This window comes from Culex quinquefasciatus, chromosome 3, assembly GCF_015732765.1.
Source record: "Culex quinquefasciatus strain JHB chromosome 3, VPISU_Cqui_1.0_pri_paternal, whole genome shotgun sequence".
NCBI lineage: Eukaryota > Metazoa > Arthropoda > Insecta > Diptera > Culicidae > Culex > Culex quinquefasciatus.
In genome coordinates, this window is record NC_051863.1 from 161,063,831 (window position 1) to 161,091,206 (window position 27,376).

The 27,376-nt window shown below is 33.8% G+C and overlaps 4 protein-coding genes across 6 annotated transcripts in view; 2 read left to right on the forward strand and 2 right to left on the reverse strand.

Moving 5' to 3' along the window:
• Positions 1-16,438, forward strand: part of LOC6041123 (coiled-coil domain-containing protein 66) — a 40,901-nt gene extending 24,463 nt beyond the window's left edge. For all 3 annotated transcript variants that reach the window (XM_038259997.1, XM_038259999.1, XM_038259998.1), the window contains exons 5-7: positions 6,323-6,395; positions 6,460-7,689; positions 16,076-16,438. In XM_038259997.1, coding sequence (XP_038115925.1) covers positions 6,323-6,395; positions 6,460-7,689; positions 16,076-16,234 — 1,462 coding nt within the window. In that variant the 3' untranslated portion in view covers positions 16,235-16,438. The remainder of the gene's footprint in view (positions 1-6,322; positions 6,396-6,459; positions 7,690-16,075) is intronic.
• Positions 8,437-13,444, reverse strand: LOC119768793. The gene is made up of 2 exons (XM_038259996.1): positions 13,211-13,444; positions 8,437-12,975 (listed from the first exon to the last, which is right to left on the reverse strand). Exon 2 carries the CDS (start codon positions 12,954-12,956, stop codon positions 9,087-9,089), a length of 3,870 nt encoding a protein of 1,289 aa, XP_038115924.1. The 5' UTR covers positions 12,957-12,975; positions 13,211-13,444; the 3' UTR covers positions 8,437-9,086.
• A 39-nt stretch (positions 16,439-16,477) lies between the features above and the next one.
• On the reverse strand, positions 16,478-25,089 carry LOC6041121 (NADH dehydrogenase [ubiquinone] iron-sulfur protein 4, mitochondrial). Its single transcript, XM_001850373.2, has 4 exons — positions 24,926-25,089; positions 24,653-24,806; positions 24,417-24,592; positions 16,478-16,759 (listed from the first exon to the last, which is right to left on the reverse strand). Exons 1-4 carry the CDS (start codon positions 24,970-24,972, stop codon positions 16,579-16,581), a joined length of 558 nt encoding a protein of 185 aa, XP_001850425.2. The 5' UTR covers positions 24,973-25,089; the 3' UTR covers positions 16,478-16,578.
• Positions 22,715-24,366, forward strand: LOC6041122. Its single transcript, XM_001850374.2, has 2 exons — positions 22,715-23,588; positions 23,646-24,366. Exons 1-2 carry the CDS (start codon positions 22,743-22,745, stop codon positions 24,345-24,347), a joined length of 1,548 nt encoding a protein of 515 aa, XP_001850426.2. The 5' UTR covers positions 22,715-22,742; the 3' UTR covers positions 24,348-24,366.
• Positions 25,090-27,376: the final 2,287 nt, after the last annotated feature.

Sequence of the window (27,376 nt, forward strand, 5' to 3'; positions counted from 1 at the left end):
AACATTAAAAACTTTATAATTCAAAATGTTAAAATAAAGACAAATCAATTAAAAATCAGAGGTTGATAAGTTTAGGTTTACAAAAAAGCCCGCAAAAATTAAAAAAATCTAAAACATAAAAATTTTAAAAATGATTTATCCAAAACCGCTAAATGAAAAAAAAATCAATTCTTAAATTCTTAAATTCTTAAATTCTTAAATTCTTAAATTCTTAAATTCTTAAATTCTTAAATTCTTAAATTCTTAAATTCTTAAATTCTTAAATTCTTAAATTCTTAAATTCTTAAATTCTTAAATTCTTAAATTCTTAAATTCTTAAATTCTTAAATTCTTAAATTCTTAAATTCTTAAATTCTTAAATTCTTAAATTCTTAAATTCTTAAATTCTTAAATTCTTAAATTCTTAAATTCTTAAATTCTTAAATTCTTAAATTCTTAAATTCTTAAATTCTTAAATTCTTAAATTCTTAAATTCTTAAATTCTTAAATTCTTAAATTCTTAAATTCTTAAATTCTTAAATTCTTAAATTCTTAAATTCTTAAATTCTTAAATTCTTAAATTCTTAAATTCTTAAATTCTTAAATTCTTAAATTCTTAAATTCTTAAATTCTTAAATTCTTAAATTCTTAAATTCTTAAATTCTTAAATTCTTAAATTCTTAAATTCTTAAATTCTTAAATTCTTAAATTCTTAAATTCTTAAATTCTTAAATTCTTAAATTCTTAAATTCTTAAATTCTTAAATTCTTAAATTCTTAAATTCTTAAATTCTTAAATTCTTAAATTCTTAAATTCTTAAATTCTTAAATTCTTAAATTCTTAAATTCTTAAATTCTTAAATTCTTAAATTCTTAAATTCTTAAATTCTTAAATTCTTAAATTCTTAAATTCTTAAATTCTTAAATTCTTAAATTCTTAAATTCTTAAATTCTTAAATTCTTAAATTCTTAAATTCTTAAATTCTTAAATTCTTAAATTCTTAAATTCTTAAATTCTTAAATTCTTAAATTCTTAAATTCTTAAATTCTTAAATTCTTAAATTCTTAAATTCTTAAATTCTTAAATTCTTAAATTCTTAAATTCTTAAATTCTTAAATTCTTAAATTCTTAAATTCTTAAATTCTTAAATTCTTAAATTCTTAAATTCTTAAATTCTTAAATTCTTAAATTCTTAAATTCTTAAATTCTTAAATTCTTAAATTCTTAAATTCTTAAATTCTTAAATTCTTAAATTCTTAAATTCTTAAATTCTTAAATTCTTAAATTCTTAAATTCTTAAATTCTTAAATTCTTAAATTCTTAAATTCTTAAATTCTTAAATTCTTAAATTCTTAAATTCTTAAATTCTTAAGTTCTTAAATTCTTAAATTCTTAAATTCTTAAATTCTTAAATTCTAAAATTCTTAAATTCTTAAATTCTTAAATTCTTAAATTCTTATATTCTTAAATTCTTAAATTCTTAAATTCTTAAATTCTTAAATTCTTAAATTCTTAAATTCTTAAATTCTTAAATTCTTAAATTCTTAAATTCTTAAATTCTTAAATTCTTAAATTCTTAAATTCTTAAATTCTTAAATTCTTAAATTCTTAAATTCTTAAATTCTTAAATTCTTAAATTCTTAAATTCTTAAATTCTTAAATTCTTAAATTCTTAAATTCTTAAATTCTTAAATTCTTAAATTCTTAAATTATTAAATTCTTAAATTATTAAATTCTTAAATTCTTAAATTCTTAAATTCTTAAATTCTTAAATTCTTAAATTCTTAAATTCTTAAATTCTTAAATTCTTAAATTCTTAAATTCTTAAATTCTTAAATTCTTAAATTCTTAAATTCTTAAATTCTTAAATTCTTAAATTCTTAAATTCTTAAATTCTTAAATTCTTAAATTCTTAAATTCTTAAATTCTTAAATTCTTAAATTCTTAAATTCTTAAATTCTTAAATTCTTAAATTCTTAAATTCTTAAATTCTTAAATTCTTAAATTCTTAAATTCTTAAATTCTTAAATTCTTAAATTCTTAAATTCTTAAATTCTTAAATTCTTAAATTCTTAAATTCTTAAATTCTTAAATTCTTAAATTCTTAAATTCTTAAATTCTTAAATTCTTAAATTCTTAAATTCTTAAATTCTTAAATTCTTAAATTCTTAAATTCTTAAATTCTTAAATTCTTAAATTCTTAAATTCTTAAATTCTTAAATTCTTAAATTCTTAAATTCTTAAATTCTTAAATTCTTAAATTCTTAAATTCTTAAATTCTTAAATTCTTAAATTCTTAAATTCTTAAATTCTTAAATTCTTAAATTCTTAAATTCTTAAATTCTTAAATTCTTAAATTCTTAAATTCTTAAATTCTTAAATTCTTAAATTCTTAAATTCTTAAATTCTTAAATTCTTAAATTCTTAAATTCTTAAATTCTTAAATTCTTAAATTCTTAAATTCTTAAGTTCTTAAATTCTTAAATTCTTAAATTCTTAAATTCTTAAATTCTTAAATTCTTAAATTCTTAAATTCTTAAATTCTTAAATTGTTTAATTCTTAAATTCTTAAATTCTATTGCCTGATTTTTGAAGTCATATTAAAAAAATTAAAACATGAATTTTGAGTTTTGGAGTTTTGGAGTGGAACTTTGCCGAGGGTTTCGGATACTCTATATTTTTTAATATATTTTCACCTATATTTTTTATTTTTTTTATTTCTGTTTTTTTTTTCATATAAAAATACAGTCCAGACTAGATTATCCGAAGTTCCGAAGTCCCATGCAAATGTTCGGATTTTCGAATCACGATCTAAAATTTTACAGCAATTCCCCACGAAAACAGCATGGTTCGAAAAAAAAAGTTCTCCGATCGGGCTCAAATTTTTTCTGGGGTTCCTTGGCCGAAATAATTAGACCCGTATTTTTTCGTTTGGCCATTAGGGTGACCTACGCCGTGTTTGGGTGGTTCGAAAAATGGCAATTTTCGTCAATTTTTGCAAAAACCACTTTTTTCAAAAAATCATATCTCCGCGCCATTTTATCCCATTTTAGCTCTCTTAGATGCAAAAGAAAGGTGATTAGTTTGGTTATTTAGAAAAATAGTTAGTAGTTTCAAAAATCTAGCTTAACATTTGAAAAAGTCTTATGAAAACTTAATATGCTGTTTTGAAGGTCTAGGGACCAAAGAGCCTATGTCAGAAAATATTTCTATCGGATTCCTCGGAAAATTGCTGTACCCCGGAACCCCAGAAAAATTTTGAGCCCGATCGGAGAACTTTTTTTCGAATCATGCTGTTTTCGTGGGGAATTGCTGTTTATTCGTTTGTTTTTAGTTTTAAATTTTAGTTTTTAATTTTAATGTTTGAATGCCTATTAAAATAAAAAAATGCATTTTTCCAATATTTCATCTCCGCCATTTTGGCCGCCATCTTTAATTGATTTTTTTTAATTGCTTTAAAGTAGTTCAGCGGTGTATTTAAAAGCGCAACAATAAAAAATAAGACAGCGATTTTTTTTTCGTGATTCGATCATCCGAAGTTTTGATTGTCCGGATAATCGCGTCTGGACTGTTTGTAAAACTCTTTTGACACATTCCGCCGTGACGTTGCAACGCTTTGACATTACTTTTTTCAGTATTTCGGCTGTAACTCAAGAAATACATAAAAAAGGTATATATGTTATTACAGATTCGGAAAGGGCATTAAATTTCCTATAAGAAACAGTGTTGAAATATTATTTTAAGCAAATATTCTATTTTTGAGAGGTGAATATGTAGCGTGACGTTGCAACGCGTGACTTTTTCTCAATCCTGACCCAATTCATGTTTCGCCATTAACTCTGCTCTGTTAAACGGCAAATTTTGAGTTCTTCTTCCATTTTTAATGTAAAATTGGCCAACAAATCGAATGCAATCATTAGTTTTTCGAAAAAATCAAACCCCGATTTTTAAAGACCACTTACATTTCGTGACGTTGCAACGCTTTGTTTTTCAAAACAGGGTTTTTCGTTGCGTTGCAACGTCACGAAATTCTAGTTTCAAAATAAATCATAGTTTTTGTTAGTTTTAACAACTGTAGATTAAAATTTTATTATAAGACATTGATAGACAGTACAAGGACATGTGAATTGATTGGCCCGCCCATGTTAGACCCCCTCTCTATGCCGCACAGTACTAGTACGATTTACGATGTTTTTCAAAGCGCTTTCAAAGTAAAAATAAATATTTGTATTATTCCATTATCACGAAGGACACCCCTCCCTCCCCTCTCCCCTCCTCCTTCCATGTAATGGGACGTCCAGGCATTACGTAACGGCGTTATATCAAGGGGGAGGAGGGGGGATTCGAGGATTTAAACAAAAATATGTATCGGAAATGTATCACCAGGGGGTGGAGGGGGTCTAAAAATATAAATGTTTTGTTACGTAATGCAAGAACGCTCCCTTAATATTTTAATGGTTTTGGCCAATTTGCAAAACACGTGGAAGTTTTAGAAGGACGGAAAGGAGCTTCAAGTTTCAGGAGGGCTAAAATTTATAAATAAAGTGCTCATATCGTTTGTTGATGGCCCCTAAGGGGTGATCTGCAAACAACGTAACTTATTTTGTTGACTTTTGTGCTTTTTAAATAAAATTTGAGGAAATAGTAACACTGTTTATCTGCGCAACATAACATTTTTAATTGCGAACAACTAAACGTTGCATACAACTTATTTAGGTAAGGGTTCGTCCAACAACAAAGTGACAAAAGTTTGTAAAAAAAAAAATAATCGAATCACGTGATTTTTATTGATTAGTGAATTTCACTGTAAATTGGCCTACATAAGGGTGTGGGATAAAAAAAATCGTTGCGTTGTATTAGAATGAACCCTCACGTAAATCAGTTTGTCATAAGGGGCCATCCAGTAACCACGTGATTACTTTTTTGAAAGTTTTAGAATTTTTCCCCCTTGTGAACATTGGTCTATTTTGATTTGTTCAACAAGTTTCATAAAATACCTACTTTTTTTCGAGTTGCATACAAACTTAAGTGACGGAATTTGTGAATGACCCATGTACAATTCTTCTGTAAATATGCTCGGAAACATTATTTAAAAAATATATAATATTTAGTATCCTTTTATCTTCAACAACCAACTACGCATACACCTTTTTTGCCATGTGACCAACATGATTTGAAATTTCGTGACGTTGCAACGCAAACTTAAACCTGTTGTAACTTTGGATCTAAACAACCAATTTAGTCGCTCTAAGTTGCATTTGAAAGCTCTTCCCAAGTACAAAGAGCATCCGAAATATCAAAATGATTGAATGTTTAGTTTTCTGTTGGCACAAACAACTGTCCCTTTTTCGTGACGTTGCAACGCAATAAAATGGTAAACTTACACTAGTTTGAAAAAATACTTAACTTAAGATAAACTGCAAATCCATGATATTTCCGTTTAGTACATCTAAAAACCTACAATATGCAATCTAAAGAACAATTTTTGGATTTTATTTCGCTGAAAACCAGGAGTTTTTAGAAAAATGTTTTAAAACGATGATTTTATCATGAATTGATGCATAACTTTACCAACTTGTACATAATGATATTCAAATGATCAATTAATGAAAACCATGATTTTTGAAGCTTCAAGTAGTCTAGAATTGAGGAAAAATATCCAAATAGCTCATACACGCTTTTCAAAATTGCATCCTAAGGTGTACATTGCCGGAGAATGTGTCTTTTGTATATTTGTAGCGAATTTATTTTTTTAAATATGGCGCAAATTGAGTTTTAGGCCGGCGCGGATTTTTTTTTCGACGTTTCCGTAACAACCCTGAGTATAGTTCAAGTTGTTTTTCAAAAACAGACTTGGGACATATTTCAGCTCGAAGCAGTATACCTACGCACTTCGGAAGGAACCGGTCAAGAAAAAACATCAAATGGGCAGCAGCGGCTCCTTTGTTCTGCTCTTCGTAAAGCTGTTTCTTGACCCCTTTCCTTCCGATCTGCGTACTAGCCTTAAACGGAAACAAATTAGCTCTGAAAATTAGTTTTTTCAGCTAAATGTGATTAGAGGTGGTGGGTCTCGTGGCGCAGGGGTAGCGGCTTCGGCTGCCGATCCCGATGATGCTAGGAGACGCGGGTTCGATTCCCGCCTTATCCACTGAGCTTCTATCGGATGGTGAAGTAAAACGTCGGTCCCGGTTTCTCCTGTCTCGTCAGAGGCGCTGGAGCAGAAATCCCACGTTAGAGGAAGGCCATGCCCCGGGGGGCGTAGTGCCAATAGTTTCGTTTCGTTTTTCGTGATTAGAGGTCAACCACAAAACACGTGAATAACCGATTCGTTTTTTTTTCACAGTCGTTTGGAGCAACAGCTAAAAACCATGCAACTCGAGGAAGAGCTGGAACGCGAGAAGCAACGCAGCGAAAAGGTAACAATTTGAAACAGTTATTTGAAGGAATACCAAATCACCACCAATTATTTTCAATAATCAGATTCGTCTCGCCAACGAGCAGAACCACATCCGCCGGCTGCAGCTTCTCTCGAAGCTCGAGAACGACCACAAGGTATTCAATCCGTACGACGCCGACCGCAAGACGCTGTCCGAAAACGGCAAGGAGATCTACCTGGACTCGTCCCAGCAGCAGCGCAAAGTCAGTCATCTCGGCGGAAGTGGTCCCGCCCACCCGGGCAAGGACAAAGTGTACCGCTACTTTAGCAACTCGGCGCAAAATCCGGCCAGCCTTGCGTCGACCAGTTTGTCTTCGGAGATGGAGTACGATTCTTCCAGCGAGTCCGTGGGTCAGCAACCTGGGAACCGGTACCAGTACTGCAAGAACTGCCGGGCGGACATTGATCGGTCGTTTTTACCGCCGCGGACACACTCGAGGCACCATTATCAGCATCACGCGAGCATGACGACGCCAAAGTCTCACAGGAAGGGGACGACGACGGGTGAGGAGCACAACTGTTTGAACTGCCGAAAACGGATAGAGAAGTTGTGCGCAAACTGTGACCGGGTTATGAAGAGGTCCGTTAAGAAAAGCTTGTGCGCGATCTGCCAGCAGGCGATGGAGAACAGCCGGATGCAAAAGGAGGCCCAGTCGGAGCTAAAACGGCAGAGGAGCAAACTGTTACGCTCCATGGAAATGCTGGACGACGAAGAAGACGATCCGAGGCCAGCCTATCCCACCACCGGAACTTCCCCCACCAACCCGTACAAAATCATCGACATTCAGTACCACGAAAGTGACAACGACCACGACCTGGCCGTGCTCAACCCGGTGATCGTCCGCAACAACTACAAAAAACAACCCTACTCGGTCAACATCGCCAAGGAATCGCTCTTCCACCCAAGCAAAAAGACCCCAGAGCCAAGAGTGGCCGTCAACATCCGCAACGGGGAGGTCTTTGTGGACAACAACCTGGGACACGGCCGCCACGAGGACACCGATGACGTGACGACGGACGAAATGGACGATCGGATCTCGAAGTACGTGCGCCACTACAACACGCTCTGGATGAAGCGGGGCATGAGGCAGAACAACAACCTCAAGAATGGGAACGTCCTGAACGGGGAAAAGCTGTCGCCGTCGGCGATGGCCGGGAATGGAGGCGGTAACGGAGCGAAGCTGCCATCGCTTTCGCCGCCGAAAGTGTACGTCAGCGATCGACCGGACAACGTGAAGAGTGACGCGATGAAGACCACCGAAAAGAAGTGGGACGTAAGTTGAATTGATACTATTATTTTCATTTTGCAGGATGCGATTGTTCACGCCCCATACAAAAAAATACAATTTTACATGCAAACCCCGTTTTGTAAGATTTTCTTATCGCTTCGAAAAAAATATTTTGAAAATTGTGGAATAAAGACAAGCATTTCCAAAAGGCCAATTATCTAATATTACGCTTCTTTAAATTGTTAGTCTTGATTTCTAAATTTTCTAAATATTTGTTTGAAAAGATCAGAAAATTTCACAAATGTTCCATTTTTTAGTTGCGAATTTCAATTTATTTCAAAAGCTTTTTTTTTTAAAAAAAAAGAGTTTTGGGAAATTGCTTTTTTTCATAAAACAAATAATTTGAAAGTGGACAAAACATATTTTCCACGTGCCTTTTTTTCTGAACAGTCTTCATCAATACCTACAAGTAAACTAAATACCACATTTGTAAACTGATTAGCACAACTAATAAGCACAAATTGAAATTGAAGAAGATGTTTTTGTATGAAAAGATTTTTTTCACAGACTTAAACAATGTACAGCGACCTTATAGCTAAACCGATTTTGTTTAAAAACTGCACAGGCACTTATTTTTGCCTAAGGAATCGAGTCAGGGGATATCCCCGTGGTCGATTTTTTCATTGTCACCCTAAGCTGCAGTGAAGCCGTTTATCACTTTGAAATTGATTGAAATCTGATCATCACCCTTATATGATCTGTATTTAATTCGCATTACCGATCATCTGCACCAAAATCAATCAGCGAGATTTGTACTGCTGTCTGTGTTGTTAATGAATGATAGAAAAAACTATCATTTGACGATTCTAGCATCAAAATATCAAAAGGTATAGCGACCGCCTCCATTGCTTGTGAGATCTCTTCTTGTATCCCGTTATTGCCAGCAAAAGCGTTCTCTTTCTATCACCCCTTCCTTTTTTCTCGTCCACGCACACTCGCCGAAGATTCTTTTGTTTTCTCAGAAAAAAAAACGCAATGGGAAAAACGGGAGAGGAAGATTAGGACCCGACCACGGATTACGCCCCGTTAAACTGCGTTGGCAAATTTTGTTTTGTGGCGGCTTACATGGCTACTGAGGCAGGCGATTTTTTTTTGCAGAGAATTTCGCGACTGAAAGATGGGGCGGTGAAATTTGGGAGATGAGATTCCACGCATGATAGCTCAGAATTTGCTAAGGGAAATAAAAGACATTAGAAATGGTTAAAACCGAATCACATGTTGCAATATAAATGTTTTTTTTTTATGATTTATTTTAAATGTTCAATTTATAGGTTGTTGTAAAAGTCTACTTATTGATTCTTATATAAACATAAACTTAAAATAAATTTAAAACGTCGTTAAGTGCTTTTTAAATAAGTGGCCAAAGCTGATGCTGCCTTGAATCAACACTCAATTAGTTTTAGTTCTTCCTTAAGTTTTTCCGTTTTATTGTAAATATCTCTCCTAGTAGCTTCATCGGTTTCTCGGCACTGTGCCAGATGAATGCAAACATTTCTAAGGGGCTTAAGCACATTAAACTTAACTAGCCTACTTGTGGCCTGAATAGTGGGATGGATGCTACCATATAAGGTGTTATAAATTTTTAGCAATTTGATATATGAAATTAAAGAATCCATGTAATATTCAGAAGCCATTTTCAACGAGTCGTATGTTTTTTCTTCGCAATAAATCTTTCCAATAAAACTTTCCACTCTTGCGATACTTTTAAGTGAGCGTGAAATATTTATTTTAGGTTCTCCTAAGCTGCTTAGAGTACAATATATATCTCTATAAATGCACAGTGCTGCTTTATATTTCCGTTGAATTTCTAGTATGAATGCCATGGAAGCTTTAATCCTCGAGAGGGTCAAATATTTTTGATCGTGGTCGGAATCGATCATCAAATTCAAATATTTATCTGTCTTTAAAACTTTTTCAAGCAACTCAGAGGCGTCGTGTTTAGGCAAATCATTGATGTCCAAGCAATACTTTATGATCTCTTCATATAAACGTTGATATTCCATATAGGCTTCGTCCAGTTCATTCAATAACTGATTCGTATATGCTCTTCGGCTCATGCTGAGCAATACCTGCAAATTGCTGGGATGTTTAATGCTTCCTAGCAAATCTAAAGATTGTTGGTATAATTTAGGCAAATTTCTGTCTTTACCACAAAAGTTTTTAATTTTTGCAGCCAATAATAATAAATCGTTGAAAATTATGGTCAATTCTCTATCCACTGAACTCGCTCGAAGTGTTTGCATTATTTCAAGGTCTACTATCTTTTCTGCTACTGTGAACTTGTTCTCAAATATCAACTCGATAAGGACTCCTTGTAATGTTAGAAAAATAAGCCGTAGTTGGGACAATGTTGCTCCGCCGGACGCAACCTTTAGAATTCCTTCAATATTGTCTGCTCCTTGCATTACATGCTTCAAGATTTTCGAACTAAGGGAGTCCATTTTAAAAGTTAAAGATAAAATTTCCTCGAATATATTGAAATTTGAATCGGACTTTCTAACATCTACCAAAGTTGTCAAATATGGCAGACGACAATCTTTTTCGCAAAGATTTTCGAGTAATTTCTTCAAATCTTCCTTTTCGATCAGAACGTTCGGAAATGCTTCAAGTACCTTCACAATATATGGGGCAGTGTACTCAATATGCAACAACTTTTTCACTATCAAAAACGCATATAATTCAGTCTCCGGATTAAATTTAATGTCTATTTCTACTAATTTGCTGAGAAAGTATTCATCACTGAATGCTTCAATGGCGTTGTTGAATTTAATTCGGTATTTATTATAAAATTTATAAAAAAGATTCATTGCCCCAACAATAGTGGTGACAACATTGATTTTGACTTCATCTCCACCAATACTCATTAAACAATTTCCTCTAGGAAGGCACTTGAACTTATCTATTATATCGTCTGCGTTATGATTACCTTCGACCTGTTCTTTCATCCTTTTGTAGTCGTTCATCTCGTATGAAGACATAACAGTTTCGAAAGGCACCGTGAGATTCACCAGCACATGTTTTATAACGGCAATACTGTCGATTATTCGTTTTATCTCTCTTTCAGTATCCGCTTCAAAAACATGGTCATTGTTAACATAACAATCCCAGATTTTGGTGATGGTATGTTCACTTATACCTAAGATGATTAACTTATTTTTTAACTCAATAAGCTTCTCCTGTCTGACATCTTCACAGTGTTGAGAATAGTTATCTTTAATTTTTAAGAATTCCTCAAAAAGCTCTCTTTTTTGCAAATTAATTAAATTGTTATCATCATCTTCACCTGTCAAAGCACCTTTATTTTCAAGATCATGTTCAATGGGAATAATAAATTTGCAATATTGATGCACTAGTTTTTCGATTTCTTCCCTCCTTTCTGAAAAAATAGACTGTTCAAAAACAAATTCAAAACTATTTGCGTTTGTTGCTGCAACGACGTTGGTTTTGTTGGCGAAGTTTTCCTCGAAATTTCGCAATGTTCTAATTAGTTCAAAGTTTATTTGCTCGCTAGTTTTGTGAAGGCAAGTGCTTTTCAATGCATTATGGATTTTGCTGGCGTAGAAATATTTATAGAGTTTTGATTTTAAATCCAAGGCAAGATGCTTTAGTTCCCTTAATCGCTCCTGATTATCACTGTATTTATGAAAGTCATGAATTAGTCTGTTTCGTAATAAACTTAGCGGCTTAAAAGTTTGCTTTTTGTTGTCCAACAATGGAATCACGTTAACCGCTAAATTAAACATTAGCTCCTCTAACATTTCATAATTTAATTCTTTTTCTGGGGAGTACAATTGAGTTACAAATGATTCAAGAAATTCCTGCTCTCCTTCTTTTGTTCCTTGTTCTTTAAACGAATCTTTCGGTGCTAAAAATGAGTTACACTTCAGAGTATGATGCACCAGGCCACATTTACCTTTTAATTTATTATGTATTTTATTTGTGAACTTTTCCAATTTGAGGAAAAAATCTTTAACGCTTATTCCTTCGCCGACAAATTTACTAAAATCCTCAGAAGTCACGATTCGACTTCCATGCAGAATACTACTTCTGGCATCACTTATGAGCCCCAAATCTGGCTGTCCTTCGGTTTTGTGATTTTTGGGTTTAAAATAAAAGTGCGAAAAATACTCTTTTTTAATTTTCTTGATTTTTTTCAACATGTCTTTGTTTTCTTCTTCACCATTACTTGGGAATACCGGATAAGTGTCTTCCAAAGCAAATGTTTCCAAAAACAATACAAAAATGTTAGAATTTTTGAAATTAAATTCGCTGCGATCGTAAGTTTGGTTCCATTGTTTCAATGATTGCAAACAGGATTGAATTTTCTCCTCTGTCCTTTTCTTTTCGTTTAGCAAGTTAGCAAAAAGTATTCTTTCTTCTTTGGTATTTATTTTCTCAAGCTTGCTCACATCATACAATTTGTCGTGATATACAAATTCGGCACATTTAGTAGCAATTATGGCCGAATCATTGACGTTACATTGTGGAAAATTGTATTGTTCATGGTCAACTATTTGCAAATCTTTTATAACTTTTAACAGCACTTGATGGTTACTATCTTTGTGGTTGCAACAAATGTATCGAAATGATTTTTTATCAGCGTTAGTGAATTTAACTATCGTTGCCCAGTGCTGTTCGTTTAGTTCAACTAAAAATACACAAGTTTTGTTTGTTTTCAGACTTTCCTTAATTGTTTCACTTAAACATTCAACTTTCACTGCACCAAACATAACTTCAGTTTCGCTTTTTGTATACAACATGTCCAAGATGTTCTCTACGTCCTTGAACGACAACTTGGTAAAATATTTTCCAGAAAAGGTATTCTCGACAAAGTGGATCTTTTGTGGCTTCAGATGAGACTGCTGTTGCCTTCCTGGACACCTTTCCTTCAGAACCGCTAGTGAGTTCTTCAATATCTGCTCTTCAATTGCGTCCACAATCACAACATCGCCCCGTTTCCGCGCAAGATCCAGCGGCATCCGGTTGCAATTGTTTTCAACGTTCACATCCGTCATTTGCTGCACCAGCAATCTGACCACCTCAAGCCTATCCCTCGAAGCCGCATAGTGCAACGCCGTATTTCCGTCGTTATCTACAAAGTCCACGTCGGCACCGGATTCGATAAGGGTTTTGATTGTACCAATATCTCCACCATCTGCGGCAATCAGTAGCTGTCTGTTGAAAATACTGTTGCGTCTGCTGGAGAGATTAGCCTCAACGAGCTTACCGGGATCGGTTTGTAACGGATGCATTTTTTTTGGGTACGTTTGCCTTGAGTTTGAAACATGGTACCAAGATTAGCACAAATATTTTACCACTTTTTTAACTTGGATGCTAGTGTGCCTCAACAATTTTCAACATTTTTCAATCAACTAATTATTTTTTTTGCAAATTATATGAAACACTACAATTTTTTATCGCATTTTATAAAACTTTCAAAAAAGTAAATTACAAAAGAAAGCACAGTGGCATCAATATGTCTTGCAGGTATTACGTTCCATCTCACCTCACAAGCGCTCAATCGAAGACTGAATCGTTGTATCGTTTGTCTGGGACTTATCAACCAGCAAATTTGGCAATAGCTTGGGAAATCATCTGATAAAACCATTTCCGTTTTAATCTTATCTGGTTGAATCATTAAGTGTGTATGACAATAAATATGTCATCCAGATCTGCAATATTTACACTTCACTAGGAAGGTCATTCCATAAGTCCCATAAGCCTCTAATGAAAATTTAATTAAATTTAGTTATAAGTACACTCATCCCTCATATTCGGAACAGTTTACAGATCGACCAATGTTCAATAAATCATATAAAATCGATAATTGAACATAATGATTTGCTTTTACCTTCATGTGATAGCTTTTCTTGCGATCTTCCGATTGATGTATAGACCGGCTGTACATTTTTACGATTTATATCAAGTTTTCGAAGAAAAACATTGACCATTAAAATCCACAAATTCGGAACACTTTTTCTTACGATGTAAACAAACTTTTTTTTTCTCTCCAGGTGTAGATATTTTTTACAAAATAATGACTTTGCACTCTGAAACCAACAGAACTCATGGTTAGTGATGTTTTATGAATGGTCTGATAACTTTTTTGTGAAAATATCAGTTAAATTCAGGTGTTCCACAATTGTGGGAGACACAAAAACATCCCACAATCATGGAACGGGCAATTTGGAGGCAGTATTTTGCTGCTCTGGATAAAATAGTCTTGAAATGCAGTTTTTGTTTGAAAAGTATTACTTTTACTGGTGAAATAGCAAGAGAATGTCCAAATAAAGGCCTTAAAAATAGCAAGGTCGGCAGAAAAGTTGCATTTTGCATTCTATTGACAAATTACCACAAAAGTGTTCCGAATTTGTGGGTGTTCCGAATATGTGGGATGACTGTACCTCAAAATTTATGCTTAAAAAACTATCGTGGCGAATGTCAAGAAGATTCAAATTTTGAAATATTTAAAAAAGGCGTTGTTGCAAATAGGTGATAGAAAAGTTACGATTTGATTATCTCTACACCAAAACCATCATAGAGTATAGCGACCGTCACTATAGCTTGTAAGATCTCTTCTTGTGTCTCGTTATTCCCAGCGATGGCATTCTCTCTCTATCACTCCTCTCCTTTTCCTCGACTTACCGCTCTCACCGCTGAGTCTCCGAGTCTCTCCGAAAACTGTAATGAAAGAACGCGCAACGGCGGATTAGGAGCCGACCACGCATGACGTTCTGTGAAACTACGCTTGCGAAATTGGTTTTGTAACGGCTTTTGAGGTTGATCGTTGTTGCGGTGGAATGATCGTGAAAGCGGGAATGAGAGAGAAAAGGAGAATGTCAAACGCGAGTGTGTAAACACAAAAATGTTTTCGGCTATGTTCGGCGCTGAGAGTTTCAATACGGAGAGAAGAGCAGTTGTATTTTGGGCATGAGTATTCAGGGATGATAATTGAGAGCTGATAGTTTGATATTTCAACAACACTGAAAAAAGGTCTGATTTTTGAGACTAACAATTATACTTTAATCCAAGTATATTTTGTAATTCTACTTTCACAGTAAAATTTACAGTTCAAAAGTCAACGATTTTTTTTCGTTCCAAATTTTTGTGAAAATAGCACAAGATGTCATGAAAAATAGAGGATGGGGCAACTCTCCTAAGAAAATATTATTTATTAAAACTGTTTTTTTTTTTGTTAAATTTTGTACTGTCAAAGGCAAACTAATGAGAAATTGGGCGAGCTTTCCGTTGAAAATATTTTCGAGACTGAAAAATCTAGGCTCACATATAGAAAAAGGCTAAAAATCACAAAATGCCCAAAATATCTGATTTTTCAACCCCTTCATTTTAAAACCACTGTATCTTTACTAGGGTTGGATTTAGGACAATGGTCAATATGGAGACGTTTATGTAAAATTGTCTAAAGAATCTATTCCAGCTATTATAAAAATTACATTTGAGCTACTTTTCAAAAACGCAGTTTTAACAAATGTTTTTTTATTTGTATTTTTTGGAGAGTTACTCTATCTGGCATGTTTCGTCTGGTTTTTTAACATTTAAGGCCACATCAGAATTTTTTTTAACGAAATAAATTACTCATGCTCAACTTCAAATTTGAGATACAGCTATAATAAAATTACGAAATACAAAAAAAAATACTTACGCCCTTCTCAAATGTCAATCTCGAGATTCATTGAAATCGGAGAGGGTCGAGTAAGAAAGTACCTATACAATTCTTGTTTTGGGTTGGCATTGCTCAATTGCTCTGGGACTATCGCTCCTACTGTCAATGTTGAAAAATATTGTTTGCCGATTTTGAAAATGTTTAACAAATGGAATAAAACCATTTTTGGTTGTCCAATTGGTTTTCAAACCATAAAACATTTTAAATCGACTTAAAACACAAACTTTTGCCCTTTGAAATTGTTAGCACATTATGGAATTAAGTTTTCCGGTATACATTACACAATCATCATGTTCAAACATTAATTTATTTGATGATTTGAATAAAATATTTTGAAATCTACATAAAAAATCTTTTGAAAAAATATGCAAATAAAAAACACAATTAATGATACTGAAACAATCGAATAACCCGTTATGGTTTTTCTACGCAGCTGAATTTTCTGTAAGAGAAAATTTCCTGGTAAGTTAGATGGTCCGAGTCTCACTATAATACTATTTTGAAACACACCTATCCAAAGCTATCTATCTTTGAGAAATCAATAACTCAATGTAAATACAACTCTGATTCTTTGGTTGAAATCCCCTTTCTTGGTCACAAACTAGTGCATGCCACAAAAAAAAACCTCTTTAATAGCAACACGTTTACTAGAAAATCTTCAACTTTCCTGTTTCTTACCTTTTTCAGGTTCCCGCTGTGGAGCGCACCAAAGTATCCGCGGAATCCCCGAGGGTGCTAACCCAGCTTGGCGCCATCCGGAAGCAACTGCAGCTCGAGCAGCTTCAGATGGATAACCAAGGGCATCAGCAGCAGCAGCAACAGCATCATCAGGACCACCACAATTAACAACTATGGGCGTTGGGTTGTTGACTCGCAAACTTAAAAACCGTCCAATCCTCTACTCCATCCATAAAAAAACATATCACAAAAACTATCTTCGTAAGCAATAACCGGGTTTAGACTGTATGACAGTGACTTTTACTTTACTTCTTTTTTTTTGATAAGGGAAAACATCGGTTAAATATATTACAAAAGTTCAATTTAAATTTATAGGGACTATTTCGTTTTATTTTCTGAGAAAAGAAATCATTCACAATTTTCATAATTTTTAATCACCAAGCAGTGTATGTTACAAACAACGATTTATTCCTCCCACTTTTTCGCTAACCACTTTCGCACCATCATTCCCCTCACTTGGTAGAGACGCGGGTGCGTTTGTTCCACGCAAAGTTGATGCCGTAGTTCTTGACGCGGGCCTTCTTCTCGGCCTGGGGCTGGTCCACGAACCACCGCCAGCCGTTCCGTTCGCAGTGCGAGATGGCCTCCTCGGCCGTGCCGAAGTCGACGCGCATGTTGGACAGGGGGTCACCGCTAGGGGTAGAGAAAAAAAATGTGTTTATTATTATTAATTTTTGCAAAGTTACGAGGTCCATTTGAGCATATTTAGTTGACTATTACAAACGTTCAAACGCAAAATTTCAGCAATTTCAAAATTCAATGAAATTAAAAAAAATAAAATTCTCAAATTTTTTATTCTTAAAATAAAAAAAAAGTACCAAGTACTCACACGAAATCGGAAAAAGTTGCCCCGACCCCTCTTCGATTTTCGTGAAACTTTGCTCTAAGGGGTAATTTTGGTCCCTGATCACGAATCCGAGGTTCATTTTTCGATATCTCGTGACGGTGGGGCGGTAAGACCCCTTTCCTTTTTTTTTTTTTGGTTTTTTTTCTAAGACACGTTTTTCAGTGATTTGTAGCTCGCAACCGTGAAGAGATAGAAATTTGGTGTCAAAAGGACTTTTGTGTAAAATTAGACGCCCGATTTGATGGCGTACTCAAAATTCTGAAAAAACGTATTTTTCATCAAAAAAAGTTTTAAAATCGCTGCCATTTCCCGTTACTCAACTGTAAAAAATCGTGTGACATGTCATTTTATGGGAAATTTTCGAAAAATCCCCACATACAAGCAGTGCACAAGCCACAACAATCGTCCAAGGGGTCATTCTTATGCAAAGTTTGCTGATTTTTCCGATAAAAAATACTTTCAAAAGCACAAGATTGAGTTTTTGAGGTAAAAAACTCGAAAAACTGGTCAAAAATGGTCAAAATCATAACTTTTTCAAAAAACTTTTTTGTAAAATTCTGATAACTCGTGAAGAATACATGCAAACCCCTTATGTTTATATTTCAATTTTTTTGTTTTTGTCTGATCTACAATTTTGTAGAACATTGTTACACTCTAAAATGTAACCATCAAAAGTTAGAAAAAACACGTAATTTTAAAATGAAAATTTTTGCTCTAGATGAAAAAATGATCCTTCTGGGTTATTTCAGATTCGAACAGCACATTAAATTTCCTATAAAATGACATGTCTCACAGTTGAGTAACGGGAAATGGCAGCGATTTTAAAACTATTTTTTAATTTTTTTTTGATGAAAAATACGTTTTCCGGAATTTTGAGCACGCCATCAAATCGGGCTTCTAATTTTACACAAAAGGCCGTTTGAAACCAAATTTCTATCTCTTCACGGTTGCGAGCTACAAATCACTGAAAAACGTGTCTTAGTAAAAAACCAGAAAAATGATAGGGGTCTTACCGCCCCACCGTCACGAAATATCGAAAAATGGACCTCGGATTCGTGATCAGGAACCAAAATAACCCCTTATAGCAAAGTTTCACGCAAATCGAAGAGTGGTCGGGGCAACTTTTTCCGATTTCGTGTGAGTTGGTGGAGAATGACCCACAATCAAACATTCAGAATTTTAAAAAATTGGAAACACCAAAGTTTTAAAAAAATTGAAGTGCAAAAATTTAAAATTGTTAGAACCCAATAATATTAAATCAGCAAATTTAGAAAAAAAATAATTATGTAGCTCTAAAATTAAAAATTTAAAAAAGAACAAAAAACCATTCAAAAAATTGAAAAAAATCAGAGGTTTAAAATTCCCAAAATAAAGATGAATTTTCGAATAAATTTTCAAAAACAAATTTCTTCAAAAAAAAAAAACATTTTGCTATACTGTACTTCGAAAATTCACAAAAGATTGTTTTTCTTCTATGAATTATGAATATGAATTGAAATTGATTTCAGCTGATTGCACTTGAATTTCCGTTGAAATTTTGAAGTTTTTTTGGGCCGATTTTTAAGAAGGGGGAGTGAAAAAAAAACACAAACTTAAAAAAAGCATTTTAAAATTAAAAAAAAATTGCAGGCTAAATATTTCAAAAAAGCAATTCAAAAATTTTAGATTCGCTGAATCTTAAATTTAGACATTAAAAAATATAAGTTTAAAAAAATCAAACTCCAAAAATTAAAAAATTAAAAAAATGAAATACAAGCATTTTAAACTCAAGGTATTTGATAATCTAAAATCCGAAAATCCATAATTTTAAAACCCTGTAAATCAAAATTTTAAAAAAATCAAGCATTAAAAATTATAGATTTCAAAATTTACGAATTAAGAAATTACAAAATTTAAATATTAATACAAGATAAAAGTATTCGATAATTTAAAATCGGCAAATATAAAATTGTTAACATTCTGAATAGAATGAATAAAACGACAATAAAACGTTTTAATTAAAAAAAAATAGAAATTCCAAAATTCAAAAATGTGAACATTCTGTAAATTGAAAATTGAATAAAAGAACAAAAAAAAACATTAAAAAAATAAAAATTAAACATTTTTTAAATTAAGACATTAAGATATCCTAAGATTTAAAAATATAAACGTTCACTAATTAAAAACCCGCAAATTTAAAAATTTGGAAATCAAAAAATAAATTAATAAAAAAACATTACAAAAATCTAAAGTTTGAAAATTTTAAAATAACAAAAATTCAAGTAAACATTTCAAATCTCCTAAATTAAAAATTATAAAATTAAATGGATGGTCCCTATACAAGATAAAAGTATTCAATAATTTAAAATCGACAAATATAAAATTGTTAAAATTCTGAAAAGAAAGAATAAAACGACAATAAAACGTTTTAATTAAAAAAAAATAATAGAAATTCCAAAATTCAAAAATGTGATCATCCTGTAAATTGAGAATTAAATAAAATAACATAAAAACATTAAAAAATAAAAATTAAACATTTTTAAAATTAAGATATTCTTAAATTTTAAAATATAAACGTTCACTAATCAAAAACTCGCAAAATTTAAAAATTTGAAAATCAAAAAATAAATTAATAAAAAAACATTAGAAAAATCTAAAATTTGAAAATTTTAAAATAATAAAAATTCAAGTAATTCAATTTCAAATCTCCTAAATTAAAAATTATAAAATTAAAATAAAATATGATTCAAAACAGATTCAAAACAGCATACAAAAATTTAGAACATAAATTTTAAAATTCCAAAATAAAAAAAAATAGAAATTGAAAAATACAAGTTTACAAAAATGTAAAACCTGTTAATTTATAAGATAAATAAAAAAAAACAAAATAAAAAATAAATTATATAACGTAATTATTTGAAATTTTCAACAAAAAGATCTTAAATGTATTTAGGAGTTCAATAATTAAAAAAATACAACAATTCAGAAACAGTAAAAAAAAATTAAAAAAATATTTTAAAAATTTAATGATTAAATGTACATAAATGACCTCCAAAATTTTTAAAACTGCTCGGTAGTGTTAAAATTTTGTTGCTCAAAACTTTTTTTCAAAGAAAATCCGAAATTTGAAAATTGAAAAATTGAAATCTTGCAGTTCAAAAAATGCTTATCAGCTCATTTCAACAGTTTTTTAAAGGTCCAATAAGCTATTGTGTTGAATATGTTTAAAAGACCTTTTCGAAAGCTGTAGGGGAGTGTGGGGTAATTTGGACACCCTAAGGAAATTGCTCTGTCACGGGCTGTATGGATATTTTAAAGGAATGTGGATGACACCAGAGGATAATAGAGACCATATTTGATGGAAAAATGTCATTTATTTCGATAAATTTTGATGAAAAACCCATTTTTATCGCAAAAATTAAAAGGTGTCCAAATTACCCCCACATTTTTGTGTGGGGGTAATATGAACACCCCTATGGGGTAATTTGGACATGCCTTGTGGGGTAATATGGACATACCTTGTGGGGTAATATGAACACCTTTTGAGGAGTAATTTGGACACATGTTGAAGAATAAGTTTAACATTAGATTTTTTGAGCATGTTTTTTATCCTTCAACCTGGTTTTGTAATTGCTTTATATTTTGAAGTGTTGTTTTGCTCACAATATTTCATCAAAGGTTTAAATAATGATTTTGTGATAGAGCTATAATTCAATAGGAAGATAACAAATAGTTCAGTGTAGTATACATAATTTAATCATCAATACTGAAATGATTTAAACATTGATTTTGGATTAGGCACAAGTATAGTTTTTAGTGATTAAGGTATCGTTTATGTTTATATAAATCAATCTTTATATAGAATTGATTAGCCTAAAAATATCATTTTTTTAAAATTTTACATTCTGTAGCCCTTCAAATTTAAATATTATTGTAAACCAGCATAGAAATTAGAAATGTCAACGAAATTAATTAATAGCAATTAACATTAGAGTCTTGTTGAACGCCAAATGTGCAGTAATCAGATTTTCATCAATTCGAATATTGGAATAAATTTATCTAAATTAAAGAATAGGGGTTTTGTGAAAGTTCTCACTGCTCACATTCCGTTTTGATTGTTTTGACATATTAAATCCCTCTAAATTTATCTAAATCGCTTTAAAAACTCATCCAACCATGAAAGTTACTTTTTTGTTGCCTGACAGGTAGACTTTCAGGTATGTCCAAATTACCCCACAAGCCATGTCCAAATTACCCCCATAGCATGTTCTATCATAAATTGTAATTTTTGATGATAAAAATGGATAAAATGCACAATTTTTATACGTACATATCTCAGGCATCGTCCAAGCAACCCCCTTAAACATAAAATGTCCACTTTTTTGCCATATAACCCCTGCTAAACCTTATTTCCTAACCTTCAAATATTAGAATTTAAGGCACTGCCAACCGGCCTTTGGAAACTTTTACATATTACACCAAAACTACTTAACCTATTCCAACTTTTTTGGTTTGTCCATACTCCTAGGCCATTACTAGTACAGTCATCCCACATATTCGGAACACCCACAAATTCGGAACACTTTTATGATAATTTGTCAATAGCATGCCAAAAGTAGCTTTTCTGTCGACCTTACTATTTTTAGAACCTTCATTTGGACATGATCTTGCTATTTCACTAGTAAAAGTAGTACTTTTGGAACTAAAACTTCATTCCAAGACTATTTGTCCAGAGCAGCAAAACACTGCCTCCAAATGGCCTGTTTCATAATTGTGAGATGTTATTGTGCCTCCCACAATTGTGGAACACCTGAATTTAACTGATATTTTCACATAAAAAGTTATCAAACCATGTATAAAACATCACTAAGCTTGAGTTTTATTGGTTTCAGTGTGTGAAGTCATTATTTGGTAATAAATATGTACTCCTGGAGAGATCCAAAGTTTGTTTACATTCGTAAGAAAAAAGTGTTCCGAATTTGTGGATTTCAAGGGTCAAAGTAATTCTTCAAAAACTTCATATAAAAGTTAAAATTTGCAGATGTTCGATACAGCATTCGAAAGATCGCAAGAAAAGCTTTCAAATGAAGGTAAAAGCGAATCATTAAGTTCAATTATCGATTTGCTATGATTTTTTGAACATTGGCCGATCTGGAAACCGTTCCGAATATGTGGGATGGCTGTACTAGCCTTATCACTTAAATTGCCGTTTTCACTTTATATCCGAAGAAAATGTGATTTTTAAAGGGGTGTCCAAATTACCCCCCCTGTCCATATTACCCCAAACTCCCCTAGATTTCTCGTGTTGCGTTCAATTTTAATGTCAATAAATAAAACTAAAATTTTCTGCTCTTTCAGCAAAACTATTTTTTTTAATAAAACCTAACAATTCAAAAGGGTTCAAAACCATATTTCGAACGTATTCAAATATTTTGGCCATTTTTTTTTTAAACAGGAGTGATTTAAAAAATTTGAAAATGTATTTCCTGATATTGCAGACTTTTCCGAAAATATTTTTTTCGGGATGGATACAGCCTTTTTATATTTTTTTTAAATTGGAAAAAAACATTGAAAAATGATAAAATTTAGAAATTCTGGGGGTTGCTTCGAGGATTTCTTAATTTATATTTTCATTGTTTTATTGGAGTCAAGTCAAGTAGGAAATTATCCGGAAATTTACATTTTCGACCAAATCTGGGGCCACCCTAACATCCATCCTATTGTTCTGTTCAACTTTGCTCATTTATCGCTCCTATCTGCTTGTTATTGGCCATCAATCTCAAATCCAACATGGATTCCCCCCGTTTGTGTAAATTGTGCGCTCAAAAGCCCTGTAATCAATGCCACTCCGAGCCGGATTTGACCGCGATCGTTCCGGCGGAGCTTTGGACCGCGATCTTCACCCATCTGGATGTGGACGAGTTGCTGAACGTTCGCCGAACCTGCCGAACGTGGAAGCGGGTCGTCGATGGCAGTCGCTCGCTGCGGGCCCGCTTCCGGGTGGACTTTTGCGGAGTGAAGGCGATGGACGGGGGGTACCGTCCGGTGGTTCTTCCGGCTGGGCACGCCGAGTTGGGGTGTTGCGAGATTTTGGCGGTTGACCATTGGTGGGGTTCGTTTGGGCAGGGGTTGGTTAGTCTCGAGGTTAATTGCTGCGGGGTGACGCTTGGGACACTTTTCGGGATGTTGCGGGGCTGTGGGAGCTTGAAGGAGCTGGCGTTGATTCAGGTGTACTATTTGGCGGGGGATGAGGTGGGGTGGGTTGATTTTCGGATGGAGCAGCTGGAGACGCTGGCGTTGCAGAACGATCGTTCCGACGAGCGGGCGACGGCGGTTCCGGACAATTTGCTGGATTTGCTCGGCAAAGTTTGTCCTCGGGTGAAGAACTTGGCCGTGAGTGGAGTTTGGAATAAGAAAGCGGTGCTGAGGATGATTGAGACTTTGGAGAGCACGCTCGAAGGGATTAAATTTGATGCGACCAATAAGCTGTTGAGAGCGCTTTCGATGCTGAAGCAGCTGAGGTTGCGCCGGGTTGCGATTCTAAGTCTGACGAAGTACAACAGCGTCGTGTTTGGATTCTTTTTCCAAGCCCAACGATACATTACGGATCTCAGTGTTGACTCGAGTTCGATTATGGTTAGTCTAAAGTTTAAACAGCGGAATAATTTAATAATCATAACATTCTTCCAACAGTTCCTGAGCCAAGCAGAATTTCGCCAGCTCAAGCTCACCCGTCTTCGGGTCAATGTGAGAGCTTACAAGGCTATCCTTCGCACAGCCCAAATGCCAACGCTAAAGTACTTGGAAGTTTCGGGCTGTTCCGACAGCAGAGTTCACTTTGAACATTGTAAGCTCACAAGTGTAGAAGAACTCCGTCTGATTTCGATCCAACCAATGGACAATAGTCTCACCGACTATCTGCTCAGCTGTTCCGGCTTACGTACGTTGAGCCTTGGCGGAGTGACCATCGACAACGGCATGAGCCTCGCGTACGTGTGTGAGCAAAACTTTGCCTCCCTGCGCAAGCTGCAGATGCACCTGCTTACTATCCCTCGCCGAGTGCTGTTTCAACTGTTCCAGCTCTGTCCAAACCTGGAACATCTGGAGCTCAAGCACGTTTGGTGCGTCAACGACGGTGTCGTGCTCAAGCTCTGCCAAAGTCTGAAGACCCTGAAGCGACTGTCACTCCATTGCAACGTAAGCGAGCAGTCCGTGGACCACATCATCAACCACCACGGCCAACATCTGCGCCAGCTGGACTTTGACGTGTTTGGGGAACTGTCGGAACGTGCCCGCAAGAAGCTGCTGGATCATTTTACACCCTGGTGTCAGGTGAACAACCCGTGGCATTCAAATTATATTGCTAGCAAAACTTTGGTGCAGTTTAATGATTAAGAAACAAATTCATATCTTAACTGTCAAAAATATGAGTTCAATCCCTCAAAAAAAAATCCCAAAACTCACCTCGAGGACCACCCCATCAGCGGGTTCTCCCAGCGTTCGCGCGTATCAAACTCAATGCTCCAGTGCTGGATGTTGTCGGTTCCACTCTGCATAGCATTCTTGGACGGAACAAAGATCCGCACGCGGCGCTCCTTCACATGCTCCGTCGGAATGCCACTGATGGGACTCAGGTCGACCTACAAGACAAATTCAAAGTTAGCAACAACCCAACTTGGACCGCGATTCCCACGCCCAACCTTGGTCGGCACCGAGATGGTCAGCGATGCCTTCTCCTTCTCGCGGCGTTCCGTCTCGTCGGCGATGATCAGGTTGGCATCCACGTACGGTGCCTCCTTGTGGGCGCGCGGATCCTTCAGCGCCACCGACGTGGTCGAGAACGATGCTCGTGCCCTGCAGGGGAAAACAAAAGTATCAAAATTTTGATTACACAACCATCGGCGTTCGACGGTGGAATGATTTGAACGCTTTTAACTAAACCCTCAGGGCTTGCAATTAGCGCAGGAACTTACCACTGGGACACTGCCCCGCGGGACACAGTTCTGAGGATGAGGCTCATGGTTGGGGGCCGCAAAAGAACGGAATAAATCCGATTTTAGGGAGAGCGATATCTGGCTGAAAACTGCTCGCGCACTCTTTCGCGAACGGATCGGAACAAAAACGTCAAATGATTACGGTACACTGTTAATTTGTGCTAACCAAAACAATGAACTTGCGTGCAAGTTTTAGAACAAACTTGTACTAAATGAGAGCAGAGCACAGATCACAAATGGAAAGACGATTGTTTTTGCGTTTTTTTAAATATTTTTCAAAATATTCACCAAAACACCTTTTTATTTCCACCTAATTATAAACGATTCATATGTGTTTAGTTTAATTAAAAGTACGTATTGGTTAATTTCAGTCAAAAGTACGAAACTTTCACCTAAAAGCAAACAAACTTTTAATAATTGAAACAATTGTAAAAAATATCTTTTGTGATAACATCGCCTTAAATTCGTGTAAATGCATATGGGGCATTCATGCTGACAGAGGCAGTACAGATTTGATGAAAGTTTTATTTAAAACAAAAAAAACAGAAATAAATCAAAAATATTTTTTTTATATTACAAATTATGTAATTCAAAAATAACACATAATAAAAAACTAAAATGAAGAGATTAAAAACAACAATCATTAAAAAATTCAAAAAGTAACGATTATGATTAAAAACAAAATCCTTCAAAGGTTAAAAAATATATTTTTTTTAAACTAAAAAATGAAATAGATTGATATAGTTTAAAAAAAAATTTAATAAAATTAATCTGAAATAAAAATAAGGATTTTAAAATAAACAGATTCAAATATTTGAAAAAAAAAAAAAACAATAACCTAGGGATAACCGAATCATGAAATTATTATTTTCCTTTTAAATTGGGTCCTAAAACATAGCTTAAATTTGTGATATTATTATTCAAAAACAATAAAGTTTATTTTTTTGAGCACAATGATCCTTTGCAAGATCGTAAAGGAATTAGAATGGGTTTTTAATCCAATAGGGTCCTAAAGTGAAGCTTAGATTGCTAATATTATTGTTTACAGCGATAAAGCTATCATCAGGTGTTTCCCCCTTCAAAGATGGCCCGAAAAATCAGGGTACAATACCAGGGACAAAACAATATTTATTGTTTTTTTCAAAAAAACTTCAAAATTTCAATATAAATATAAGTGGAATCAGCTGAAAACAATTTAAATGCATCCCCTTGCGTTTAGAATAATTTCTAGCATGTTTGGGTTGATTTAGAAATCTTTAGAATTTTCGAAAATTTTCGATATTTATTATCGGCAATTTTTTTTCTCTGTTTTTTTTTTATTTTCGTCAAATCTTATTTTTTTTTTGAAAACTAATGATTGCAAATCTTTTTTCATGCACACGTTGAAACTATGGATTGATATTTCAAAATTTGGTCCTAAAATGAAGCTTAAATTTGGGATATTATTGTTCAGTGCAATAAAGCTTATTTTTCTTTGTAAAATGACCCTTTGCACGACCGCAAAGGATTTAAAATGAATTTTTAATCAATTTTGAAAAACTAACTTCGCGATCCTTCTTGACAGATATGGTTCTAATTGACAGCTCGTTCCAAGAGCACCATAGTTTGTCCATCGAAAAAATGTTGTCTTGTCAATTTATTTTTTTGCATTGAAATGAAAAAACGTGATCAGACCCCAGACCTTTATGACCCAATTTATATTTTTTTATTTTTTGAACCCCCTCGACCCCGGCCAGAGCCAAGGGACAAAAACTTTGAAAAATATTTGCATCGGCATTAATGGACTTAAACAAAGAACTGTTGATACTGGTTTTTCTCGTAAGTCTGTCAGGTTAAAGAGTTGGACCTACTTCCATCTCATTTGTCGATCCTTAGTATTGCGCCTTGCAGCAATTCCTAGAGTTTTGTGTCAATCGTGCTAGGCCTAGATTTTTTCATCACACTGCTTTGCAGGACTGAGAACTGTCAACTTTGCGCACTTTGCACCTCTCTAGAGTGCTGCGGGATAATTTTCTTCACAGTTGGCAATCTGATTTTCCATCACACCATCAACACTAAACAAGTGTAATGCATCGACTTTTGACCAAAATCTAGTCACCAAGCTGTGGTAGCCGAGGCAGTAAGTCAGTGAGGTGGTCTGTTAAAGGTTCCTGGCTCGATTCTCGAAGTTGGAACTTTTGAGTTTTTTTGACGGATTTTTTTTCTGATGAGCTCGAGGGCATAATTATATCGGCCACTTCGAGCTGTGTTCACTGAATCCATAAACGGTACCATTATTCCCACGGTTTGAGACCATGATTTTGTCGGACGATTGCTGGTCAATTTCGGATAAAGATTTTGTAGATAAAATAAAATTGGCTTTAATTTCAACAATATTCTGGATAAAAAAACAATACATTGTGGACGAAACAAATCTATATATTTTTCAGT

What these genes read in the sequence shown, in the direction of transcription:
- LOC119768793 (XM_038259996.1), bottom strand. Translation starts at nt 12,956, where the DNA reads ATGCATCCGTTACAAACCGATCCCGGTAAGCTCGTTGAGGCTAATCTC.
- LOC6041121 (XM_001850373.2), bottom strand. Translation starts at nt 24,972, where the DNA reads ATGAGCCTCATCCTCAGAACTGTGTCCCGCGGGGCAGTGTCCCAGTG. An exon ending in CGCGGGGCAGTGTCCCAGTG is followed by an intron (nt 24,807 to 24,925) that starts GTAAGTTCCTGC and finishes TTTCCCCTGCAG; the next exon opens with GGCACGAGCATCGTTCTCGA. An exon ending in CTGATGGGGTGGTCCTCGAG is followed by an intron (nt 16,760 to 24,416) that starts GTGAGTTTTGGG and finishes CTCTACCCCTAG; the next exon opens with CGGTGACCCCCTGTCCAACA.
- LOC6041122 (XM_001850374.2), top strand. Translation starts at nt 22,743, where the DNA reads ATGGATTCCCCCCGTTTGTGTAAATTGTGCGCTCAAAAGCCCTGTAAT. An exon ending in TTGACTCGAGTTCGATTATG is followed by an intron (nt 23,589 to 23,645) that starts GTTAGTCTAAAG and finishes TTCTTCCAACAG; the next exon opens with TTCCTGAGCCAAGCAGAATT.